Source organism: Elaeis guineensis, chromosome 2 (assembly GCF_000442705.2).
Source record: "Elaeis guineensis isolate ETL-2024a chromosome 2, EG11, whole genome shotgun sequence".
In the NCBI taxonomy this organism is placed as follows: Eukaryota; Viridiplantae; Streptophyta; class Magnoliopsida; order Arecales; family Arecaceae; genus Elaeis; species Elaeis guineensis.
The window spans coordinates 109092578-109105042 of NC_025994.2; the positions used below are offsets into that span (position 1 = coordinate 109092578).

Below are 12465 nucleotides of genomic sequence, written 5' to 3' on the forward strand. Positions count from 1 at the left end.
AAGAAGAAGAAGGCTGCAGTTCAAGGATTGAAGTTGCAGTCAAGATCATTTGCTGATTAAGGTTAAAAAAGATAAAGATCCTACTTGGAGAAGAAGGATCTATCATGAGAAGAAGAATTCAAGGTTGATCCCAGTGGATACCTGTAGAGACCGGACATGTATGCAGCTTAAAGACCTTCGAATCTGAGATCATCGAAAGTGGTGTATTTTTACCCGCACAAAGGTTTGGAGATTTGATCTCATCTTTGATTTTATTTTCAGATTATATGCATGTCTTTATTCCTGGACTTGGGTAGGATTAGATGAGATCTAATGCATGTAAGGTTAAAGGGTTTAATCCGATTCATTTTCCGTTGCTATTCAAAAAATTTTGAAATCTATGCATGCATCCTATCCGATTTTTTAACAAGTTGTCCAGCTCTGCATGTTTGTTTAACCCCTCCACGGCTCGAGTGATTATACTTCCCTGGAATGGCATCGTTTGTTATCTCAGTGTCAAAATAATGCACGCCATATGATGTATTACAACTCAAACTCGTCGTGTTTCAAGATCTCCTCATCTCTCTCCCTCTCTGTCTCCATACGTGTCATGTGATATATGTGATATAATCATCATCTTTTTCCATAAACCTCTATTTGGCAATTCTATCAGCTGCCTTTCTGAAGTCATAAATTGTCCATCTAATATATCTAACGCTAATACAATGCCTTGATACCTATTATCGTATAAACATGGGACAAGCAAAAAGCACAGTTCTAAGAATACATTTTTCACTTGTGAATTAAGATTCAAATTCTGCCTAACATTTTTTGCATCTGTCTTCCACTTATGTTCAAAAGCACTTTCACAATTTTCCCCCTGTTCCAGTAACTAGAAGTTTAAAACCATAAGCTAGCTGGCCACATAAAATTTCTATAGTATGATGGTACATGCATTGCACATTGATCATCCTCCAAAGCAAACAGATAATTTTCAAAAGAGAAATCCTGAAAATATTTAACCTGTATTTTGCATAAGTCATCCAATCTCAATTTGCATAAACCACACAGTCCAGGAGGTACTCTTATTTGTTGACATAGTCATACAAGTCCTTGGTGACAAGGAACACTGCCTTAGTCTTAATGTATCACCAGGAACACTGCCTTAGTCTTAATGTACTTTTAGATACCCGTTCTGCAAGAATACAACTTGCTATCCTCCTTGATAAAAGGTGTGATCTTGCCTCTTAATACATTTGAGACAGTAGATTATCGACCCACGAACCGCCTCTCATCCATTCAATATCAACTTTTCAAGGGCTGGGGTATGAAACATTCAAGTTTTAATACATCTTATCAGTGACTTGCAATCAATTATCTTTTTGATTGAAGGGAGGCCTAGCCACCAAAAATTTTATTGCATGGAAAGACTTGCAGTAAATTATCAGCCCCTGGATCAGTTCTGAGTTACAGTTTATGCAACCTTGTCCAACATAGGTGTCTACATTTATTCATATGCAATGTCATGAATTCTCTACTGGTGTGCTATTGGAAATCTATTGATAAAATTAGATAATGCCAACTACTTTATGCTGTAATATTTTGCTGGCTGTAGCGAACCTTCCAAGGTTGGAGTTGGATCAGTAAGCAGCTCAAATGATACTGGAGGTACAGGACAGAGTGGCAGCAGCAATAGTGATATTTGCTGGTCCATCACAGCCTTCTTGTGAGAAACAAAACTGAGTTATCCCATGTTTCATGGCACTTCACTTGCTAAATGTTCCTCATTTTATCTCAATCATTATCCAGGATAATAAACCAGCAATACATGGTTATCCTGTCAGTCGGTTGTTAGCCAACTTTTATTGAATGCATTTTGACAGAAGGTTAAATTTAGAACCAATAATTTGTATATCTACTTTTTGACTTCTAAATACAATCTTAATCAAGCAACATTGGTAGTGTGATGCTTACTGAATGAGCATAATTCATCAATTCAAGGAACAGACTTATAGCAGGTGTTACATGACTTGGGGGCAGAAGAAAGAATCTGAGTTTCCCTTCAAAAATTCTAGGAGCCGACATGTTCCACTTCCCAAATAGCCATGATAATACTTCAAGAATTCGATTCCTCTGTTGATAGCCCCCTCCCCTCTTACCTGACCCTCTCCCTTCCCCAGCGCGACCCTTCCCTGGTCGTCCCGCTCCCCCTCCCACCACCCTCCGCCTTCGCCCATATTCTCTCCTGCTTTCAATCCTTCTGACTTGCTCCATTCTCGAGTCCGATTCCAGCGAGATGTTGGCCTACCTTATTTACTCCTTATTTACTCCTTTCTCACTGGCTTCATCTACCTGATTATCTCCCACTGGTTTTGGTCCTGCAACAGCTGGGCATCCCCCTCCAGACCGGTCGGCGACTCTCTCCTCTTCCGTTCCGACGTCATCAACTTTGCCGGATCTGACGTCATCAACTTCGGTGGTGGCGTCGCTAGCCTTTGGAGCACCCTCATTGAGGGCCCCCGCATCGGACGCTTCAACCACATCGGTCAATCCCTGATGCTCCGCGGCCACTCCCCCTCCCCTGTCATCCTCGACACCTTCCTCCTTTGGTTCGGCTTCAACTTAGGTTCCTTCATCAACATCGACAAGTCCTATGGCCCGATCGCATCCAATTGCACCTGGTGCATGCAATACTTAGAGGGGCTTCGGGCTTTTGATTGGGCCTGGCTTTAGGCTTAAGTCCGGGCCAGACCAGGCCAAAAGTATACTCGAGCCCGATCCGAAAGATAAGTGGATCCTATAATTAGGCCCAAATCCGACTTAAATGGTTTCTGGCATAGCTCGAAGTCTGACCTGAAGTTGCAGCCGATCGAGCCGTAAGATTTGTTGATGTTGACGAAGGAACCCAGGTTGAAGCCGTACCAGCCGAATCAGAAGAGGAAGGTGCCGAGGACGACTGGGGAGGCGGAGTGGCCGCAGAGCGCCAAGGATCGGCCGGTGTGGTCGAAGCACCTGACGCAGGGGCCCTCGATAAGGGTGCCCCAAAGGCCCGCGACACCGCCGACGAGGTGGACGATGCTGGATCCGACGAAGTTCATGACGTCAAAACGGAAGAGGGACTTGTCGACCGGTCTGGAGGGGCATGCCTAGCCGTTGCTGGATCAAAATCAGTGGAAGACGATCAAAAGCCGGTGAGTAACAAGTAGATGAGATAGGCGATGAATTGAGTGCGTGCGGTGATGGAGCTGAAAGTGATCCCGATGGCGGCGATGGCGAAGGCCCACTGGAAGAGGAAGTAGTGGTTGAAGCCCGACTGGGGGATGTGCTTGAGGCTGAAGAAGTGGCGACCGATGAAACCATTAGAGGGGGCCCCAAAGGCAAAGCCGAAGAGATAGTAGAAGAGGGTGCCGGCGCCGGCATTGAGGACATTGGTGAGCATGATGTTCATAGTATTCTTAGCCCGGACAGATCCGATGCAAAGCATGGTGAAGATGAGGTAGGTGGAGAAAAAGTAGGTGGTGTTGATGGCAAGGGTGGCGTCGATAAGTTGGAGCACCAGCTTATCAAACTGCAAGCAGATGTACTGCACCGCTGCAGTAGCGGAGGAACTGCTAGCGCCATCGAGGAGCGGGGCCAGATCGATGCCAAGCACGACGGGACCGACATCTCACTGGAATCAAACTCGGAAACGGAGCAAGTCAGAGGGATCGGAAGCGAGAGGAGAGAATATGGGCATGGGCAGAGGCAGAGGCAGAGGTGGAGGGCAGCAAAAGGGAGAGCGAGACGACTAAGGAAGGGTCACACTAGGGAAGGGAGAGGGTGAGGTAAGAGGGAAGGGGGCTATCAATAGAGAAATCGATGATAAGACGTAAGTCCGTAAAGAAAATATATAAATCTGATTGGACTGATCCAACTGGACTCGGGCTTGAGTTTTTCAAAAATTTTTGGGCCTAAGCCTAGCCCAAAACCTAAAAAATTTTTTGGATTAGACTCGGACAAGAATATGGTCCAACCCGGCCCAGCCCACCTCCAGCCCTACATGGATATGACAAATCTTGAAAAAGTAGGATATAATACGGCTACAATGCATTAATGATTATATATATCATATATGCATTCCTATACAATAGTTACCGGCATAAATGTGCAAACATATATATATGTACACATGTATGTAAAAAAAAGATCCAAAAACAATAGTGGGCTATCAAAAATAATGTAGTCCATACTTGCATCATAGCATCAACTTTTACAAAGTATGATGCAATGCGGCTACAATGTATTAATGATTATATATATCATATATGCATTCCTATACAATAGATACAGGCATAAATGTGCAAACATATATATGTACGCATGTATGTAAAAGAAAAATTCAAAAACAATAGTGGGCTATCAAAAATAATGTAGTCCATACTTGCATCATAGCATCAATTTTTACAAGCTCGTCCTTCGGTCATGATTCAAATCCATATTCCCTTTCTTTACTTCTAATATTAAGATCATAAACTTCAAAATTGACCATTCACTATTGAAAAGTTAACATGAAAAAAAAAATAAAACCACACTTTTGACAATATCGAGAAAGTGTAGACGAGAAATGTTCGAATTTTTAAATTTAAAAAAAATAATATCTAATACCAATATTGGATGTGTATCTAAGAAATATCCGACAAGTACCGACATCTGATACATATCGGATATAGGCATGGCATGTGATATGAAATTTCCGTGCTTCCCAGCAATGCTCTGCTTGGACCTGTCCTATCATAGTCATTATTATCAGCATATGTTTGGATCAAAGAAAATATTAATTTATCCTTAATTGAGAATTATTTGTTGTCTTACCTCAAAGGCCAAAAAGCTTGCAATTAATTGTTTATGAATGAATTTGATTTCTTTTGTCAGGTTGAAGCCACTATGTAGGGAATATGTGATCTAATGAAGTAACGAAATATCTTCTTTTGAAGCTCCTAATATGAATTCTTTCGGGATTGAAATTTAGTTGAAGAAATTTTTAACTATTTATGTTCTCTCCAAAAATTATTTTTCAAGGGCTACATTATTCTGCTGTATCGTTTGGTATTAAAGCCTCCTAAAAACTTTTGATGCCTGCTAGCAGCCGCATGTATCACTAAACAAGGACAGGTATGATCAGTGACTGATGCGGTATTTGAAGATCAACTACGTTAAGTTACAAGTATCTTAAATTAGATAAGAAATTGAATCAACCACCAAGGAGTCAAAGAGATTGCATAAATGAATGATAATAGATGTCCAAAATGGATGATGGATAGAACTTATTTTCTTGTCCAGAGACAAAACATTATGGATAAAAAGAAAAAAGAAAGTGACTTTGTGTTAAAAGACTAAGATGAGAGCAAGATATAATAAAAATAATAAGGTTGGAACCTTGGCTTCTAGATATTCTAAATATGATTTGAATTAAGGTATATGGTACAAAATCGAACTGCCCAGTTTGGTCAATGCTATACCATATCGATCATGAACATGGATAGTTTGTGGTCTCGATACAGGTTTGTACTCAAACCAATGTGAACTAATCCTTATCAGGCCAAACTGCTTGGTTCTGAGCAGTCCTACAAGGGCCCCATACCATTTTGGGGCTCAATTATTGAGGGAGAAAGGGCACAATGCCCTTTTATCCTCCTAATTCAAGATAAGAGAGGAAAAAAGAGTAGGAGAGAAAGAGAGACAGAGAGAGAGTAGAAAGGTGAATAAGAGGTCTGATCCAGGTAATTTCCTCTTTTTTTTGTTTTTGTTACATCTATTAAATGGATGAAACTTGAAAATATATGGATAAATCATATTTTGGCATGATTTTATATTCTTATGTAATGTTATTAAAGCTGACCCACATGTCAACCCAGCAAAGGCAATAGGTCATCAGATCACTAGTCCAACTTGTGTGTCAATAATTAATTATTAAAAATATTCATAAAAATAAAAAATAATAATAATAAATAGAACATTGTATTAAAGTAATTATACATTACTCAAATAGATTAAGAGGATACATTCATAAGCCATGACAAGAAGGTCAAGTCTCCAAAGACTTGTCAAGTTTTAAAAGTTTACAAGCATTAAAATAACAACAAGGCAGTATATTCTAAGACACTAACAAACAAAGTCTAAGCTTTTCCAAATTCCAACACCCAGAACATGAAAGCTTTCAAATTCTAAAACAAGCATAGATCAATTGATTTATCTTTATGCATTTTCATTATACTACTGGTTACTCCTGCCCCATGCACTCCAATTCATGCCAAGATTTGGAACTTCATTTCCACCGGAAACATTCACTCCACCATCATTTACTTCAATTCCTTCCTCGGCTCTAGTTTCACTCTCATTGCTTTCATCATTATCATCAATCACATGTGATGAAATACTTTCTCAAGTTTGCCAATTTCTTTTAAAATATTGATGATGGGTTAGGTAAATATTTTGCTACGAATAGGTTGATTGGCATGGTTTTGTTGAAGTGTACTAATTAGATGGAAAGAATATGAAAAGTAGGATATGAAATGTCGGAAGAAAATAGAGGGCGTGAAACGTCCCAATTGAAAGAATATGAAAAGTGTGTCACCTTGTTTTCTAAGTCATCATAGGAAAGTCACAGTAACACTCTCAAAATTTGTGAAATAATTACAAGCTTTCTTTTTTAAAGACTCTCCCTTACCATAATAATCCAATCAGTTTCAATTATGAAACAAGAAAATATAAATAGAGACTTGAATGGAATTCTTCTAGCATTTTTTTCAATTAACATAACATTACAAAAATAGAAACAATTTTTTTTTTTTTTGTGTGGGGTGGGGGGGGCGCGGAGATTTCAGATTTGCCTCTCCTATCATTTTTAAGATTGCTTTGTTACTTGAAGATAAGGACATTTGTTCCGGATGCATGTATCATATGTGTGCTCGGACCGAGATAGTGAAGCTTGTTTTATAACCCTAATTTGAATGATTGGGCAAAAGAGATGCATAAATATATTTGGAATGCATCTAGATGGTTATAGTTATGTTCATGAAGTTTTTTCTATGAGTTCCAACATTTTCATTATTCTGAAACCAGGATTTCTGAAACCTAAGTTCATGGTATGTACCTAAGTTGGGCCTTGACTTCAATTAGAACTTTGGGCTCCTGATCTTGCCCTAAATCAACTTTAGCACTTTACTTGATTACCTATAAGATTTGCAAAACAGAAAGTAATATCTGCTTTTGGGCATGAAAACAAGGGAGATCTTAGTTTTATAAATTTCTTTATTAAGCTTTATGAGCTACCGTGTTTTCCAAATCAAGTACAATGAAAAGCAACAAAACGGGATTTTGATATTACCATGCAAACAGTCCTTTGAATATTGGGCTGAGAATCTAGTTATTAAATTTCTGAAATAGACAAATAAATAGATTTTTTTTTTTTGGTATGCCAGGTCTCAAAATTATTGGGTAGAAAACAATAAAAAAAAACAAAAGGGGGAGGAAAGAACCTTTTTTTTTTTTTTGGTATGCGTAACTTATACGGGGCATATATATTTAGTGTCAGATTTGAGTTGGATGCATGCGCGGATAAATGATTCGTTTTTTTTTTTTCATGATATCAACTGTTGCATCGTACAATAGCCGTTTCAAAATTCGTATGAATGGGTAAAAAGGTATTTGGAACATTTGGAGGCCTATACAAGATGTCATAGCTGACGTTGCGAAAGAAGAACAATCAATCTTTCTCACAATGCAACCCGAACCCCAGCTACCAGAAATTCCTGTCGGTGCTGGGGCCTACCCTTCATCCCCGTCGCGTTGCCCTCTTGTGGGTGGCAAACTCGTTTGGTTGCTGGAATTGGTCTCCTTCCAACCATTTGCTAAATTCAAAACAGAGAACTACGAGTCGTCTCCTTCAACATTGCTATATATGAGTATTTAATTTAAGAAGGCAATACACAGTCGTTTGCGGACCAGAGAGGCCGCGACCAAGTCAGTCTTGCCTCGCTGAAATCAACAAATAGACTAATTCAATTTTATCGGTGGAGACACCATCTACTGTGAATTATAATGTCAAGTCGCAAGTATTTTGGCGTGGTCCATGGGCATGAACCCGAAATGATGCCGGCTTGTATTGGACTGGAAAAGTCTACCTGACAGCACGGGTTGGATCCGATGGTTTCCGTTTCTGCTCTTCGGTAAGAGTCGGATCCAGGTGGATGGTCTAAAGGATCAGGCGCCAACCAACTTGCTGAATGCTGACAAAAACTAACATGGCGGACAACGTGACAAGCTCTGATCCCAAAGTATCCACAAAGAAAAGCACCGAATCTAGAAACACTACTAAATCTGATGTGTATTCTAAGAAGGATAGGGCTTCTCACATGCATCCACATTGGATTACCCAATGGTCACTTTGAGATAAATAGAGGAGGATGAACGATGGAGTTTGGAGTGCTCTGGGAACTACGTGGGGATTCATCTTTCTTTAGCACGAAAGATAAAATCCCTGTCCTATAAGAAAATGGGGTGCGTTTGTTTCCAAGCTGTAGCTGAATGTGTGCATGGTGATCTGATCTTTTGTTTGCTCACCTTCCTACTGCAACGAGACAACTGCTGGGATCTGTTTCATTAGGCCACCTTTCAAATAGTTGTTATTGTATCTCCATCCTTCGTTATCATATTTCCATCAAGATCCCTGTTTCCTTCCATATGTAATTAGGAATTACGTCCTAACTTGATTGGAAAAGTTTTTAAGGATGGTTTAGGTTTTATCAAAACAAAGTTCTTCCGAGATCCTAATTAATAATAATGATAATCTAGGCCATATTAGAAAATAGTTCTAAAACTCACAACCATAAACTTAACCATGCACCCCTTCCCAACCATTTGGGAAAGGTTTTGTGGATCCTCCACATCAAACATTGCTTGTTATTCTACGTGTTGCTCGTCATCCTAAATCTAGGCCTAGATTGGTTGAGGGGTCAGATCGATCAAATTACTTGTTAGATAAGAGGTTTTGGAATAATTAATATCCCAACCTTCACATTGCGCTCACTGATATTGAGATGAACCAAGATCCATTTATATATCTTGATTGCTTTGTTTTTTATTTTTTATTTTAAGGGAATTCTATCTTAGTTGAATTGTAAGGCTGACGAAATTAACAACCCAAGTTTTTAAAATTTCAACCACGACAGTAAAATTTGATGCTGACTATCATCCTGTGCACTAATATTAACTTTTAGGAATTAGCATGGCACGGTTGATATCTCAACAAAGGTTTGTTTGTCGGCTAAAATAATGAGAGCTGATATCTTATCTACAGCTTACAAGCCAGATGTGACAAAAATGGTTACATGAACCATCATAGATCTAGCTGTGTTCAGATCTCAAATGGTTTAGCGATCCAAATCTTCATGGTGATATATATTACTCAGAGATTGATGAGTTCAAGGCTCCATAGATATTGGAACATTAAGAAATAGATTAAATGGTCAGCCTCCATAGACATTAGATGCCAATTCCAGTTGATGTTTGCATTGTTTGGTTCCCTTCCTCTTGTGCTATTCTTATTAAAATATGTAGCCTTATTAGCAAGCTAAGGGTAAACTCATCAGTTCTAAAGAAAAGAGTAGGCGGGAACAACTAATATTTGGAGTAATTCAGAAGTTCTAGGATAAGTTTGGTAAGATTCCAACACCTTGATGATAAAATGAAATCCTAAATTCAAGTTAATTTCGATGGTCAAAGAACAACCAAAGCAGGAGCAGCAGTTATAAATTTGAACAATTAATGATAAATTGCATCAACATTGTTAACAAATACGACAACAAGAAGAACAGCAAACAATACTAAATGTATATGTTTTAAGCCTGAAAAATCAAAAATATTAATAAATGACTGAGTACTTAAGAATGATTGGATAATTCTAAATTTTTGTAGAATCACTATGTGAAGTTCATCATGATCACTAAATTTTTGAATAATTTACACTTGTTGTGGCTATGGGTGTAAAAAGGCAAGCAATTGTTTGCATGCTATAGAAACCATGCAATCACTAAAAAAGCAGAAAGTAGAAGCAAGTGATGAAAAATTCTTGTTTCGTTTTTTTTTTCTTCTTCTTGTTTTTTTTTTCTTTTTTTTTTTTTTCCGGGGCGGGGGAGAGGGTTGCAATCTTTGCATTTTTGTACAAAGAATGGAGCCAAAAAAAAAAACTGTGTTCTCTTTCGTTTCCTATACCATTGATCGCCTGAACAATTAAAAAGGTCTCTTGAGCCCTTTAAAATCCGCTGTTTCAATGCATTCCACCCTTTCCCTGGAGCCATTCAAAAGCTTCAACAGTTCGCTTGCCTTCTCCTTGGTTGTCCCATTGCAACCCACCTGCAGTAGAAGCAATAGCTTCTGGAAAGCCCCCACTTCCAGAGCCTCCACCAAGAACCCTTCCCCTGCTCTGTCCCCTCCTTCCTTCTTATAATTCATGCAGAGCTTCCAGAGAGCCGAGACTGCAAACCCCGTAGCCATGTCCGAGACCCGAAACATCTTCTTAACCAAAACGGGCACAGTCAGAGAATGATCATAAGCCATCTCTCTGCCTCTCTTGTAATCAAGAACACCATCGAGAACCCCCAAAGCCTTCTCATACATGCTCTTCTCCCAGTCGACGAGGATCTCTAGAAGCAAAGAGACCAATCCCATCTCCACAAATCTCTCCGCGGTCCTCTCACTAGAAGAAACCAAATAGAAGGTGGCCACCAATGAGGCCTTCGTGGTTTGAGGTGAAATGGGCTTCTCGACCAGCTTCACCAGTGCTTCGATCAATCCATCGGTCTCCGCCACGACATTGATTTGCTCCGCGTCCACGGAAGCAACAAGCTCTTTTAGCACCAAAACCGCGTTAAGCTTTCCTCCCAAGTCCCCGGTTTTCAGAATGGAAACGATGGCTTCCAGAGACTCGGGGGCTCCTATGTGCCGATGGGCCTCGCTGTCAAGAGGAAATAAACCAACAACTGCCGACAGGATCTCTTCCATAACTCCTGTCGTGGAGTTGACGGTCGATCCCCGGGCCAGTTCGCGAAAAGAGTTGGACAGGATGCGGCCCGAACCACATGACGCAATGCACAGCCGGTTCCGCTCGCTCTCCATCCCCAAGGCTTTGATCTTTGCCACCAATTCACGGCACCGGCGACGGTCCCCCTCCCGGCTAGATAAAGCAATCTCGGACAGCAATTCCGAGACCTGTGTTGGGGTCGCGGGGATCCGCGGCGTGGGTATCCTCTCGATGCCCGAGGAACGGTTTGCAACGCACCAATCCTGGATCATCCTCCGTAAGGAGTGGTTGGGGATGAGATCTTGGCTCTTCAGCGCTTGGTTCGTGACCGGGCACGTCTGGTTCCCGAGCTCGATCCACGTCTCGATGCTTTGGCGATCGTAGGTGATGCCCGTCGATGCCGTCACCGGGTCTTTCATGAGCTCGAGGGATATCGGGCAGCGGAAATGGGTTGGGATGGAAAGCTCCATGTTGAGATTCTCATTGGGATTTCGCTTGATGAGTGGAATGTTTAGGCCGGATTGCAGGGCCCTCCGAACCGAGGCCATGGCGATAGAGGTGGTTGATGGAGGGTAGAGGAAGGTGGATTCAGAGTTAGGAGGGGGAGGGAGAGAAGCACAGAATTTGGAATTCAGAGAAGAATGGGAGGTGGAGGAGTTTAAAATTGTGTTGCGGTTGGGGAAGGGTTCAAGCTTCAGAGGAGGGACGGGGGGGCTTTGGCTTTGAATGTTGACCGTGGAATGGTTGAAATGCCCGCGAGTGTTAGGTCTTCGATTTTGTTTCAAAAATAAATAGGAATGGAATAAAACCTGGAGCCCGTACGCACGAGTTGGAACTTTGACTTGGTTGGCGTGCCCACAGTCAACCAGTCGTTGGACGATCCGCTTCTTAAATTTAATTTCAGACGACTGTCCATTAATTCTTAGTATGAACCCTTCTCACTACATCACATGGCTTCAAATGATGAATCCAAATGTATACATCATAACATGACTGAGTTAATAATTGTTTTAAATTTAAATAATGCCTACAATATCACTTGGATAGTGTTATGGGGGGTTATCCATCTCAGCTCATCATAAAACCCACCTCAATTTGAGATCATCAGAAATTCGATCTGACTAGAAGACCGAGGTCACTAAAAATCCGATCTGAATTGGAAGCTGAGTTCATATAAATTCGATCTGAATTGGAGACTGAGTCATATAAAGCCGATCTGAACAAGAGACAGCTCAAAAGGAAGCCAATCTAAATTGGAGGCCGAGTTCATATAAAGCCAACCTGAATTATCTGAATTGACTTCTAGTGAAGGATTATGATCAGTTCATATATATACCGACTTGACTCATCTCAGATCATATAAATACCGACCTGACTCATTTCAACTCATATAAATACCGACCTGAAGCAAAGTATTATATATTTTC

General features: G+C 40.5%; 1 protein-coding gene and 1 pseudogene across 1 annotated transcript; both read right to left on the reverse strand.

Annotated features, from left to right (window-relative positions):
* Positions 1-2292: 2292 nt before the first annotated feature.
* LOC105049405 (ammonium transporter 1 member 2 pseudogene) lies at positions 2293-3645 on the reverse strand (annotated as a pseudogene).
* Positions 3646-9924: 6279 nt separating this feature from the next.
* Positions 9925-11751, reverse strand: LOC105048243 (U-box domain-containing protein 21-like). Its single transcript, XM_010927498.4, has one exon. The coding sequence runs from the start codon at positions 11584-11586 to the stop codon at positions 10249-10251; it is 1338 nt and encodes a 445-aa protein (XP_010925800.1). The 5' UTR covers positions 11587-11751; the 3' UTR covers positions 9925-10248.
* Between the last annotated feature and the right edge of the window lie 714 nt (positions 11752-12465).

What these genes read in the sequence shown, in the direction of transcription:
- LOC105048243 (XM_010927498.4), bottom strand. Translation starts at nt 11,586, where the DNA reads ATGGCCTCGGTTCGGAGGGCCCTGCAATCCGGCCTAAACATTCCACTC.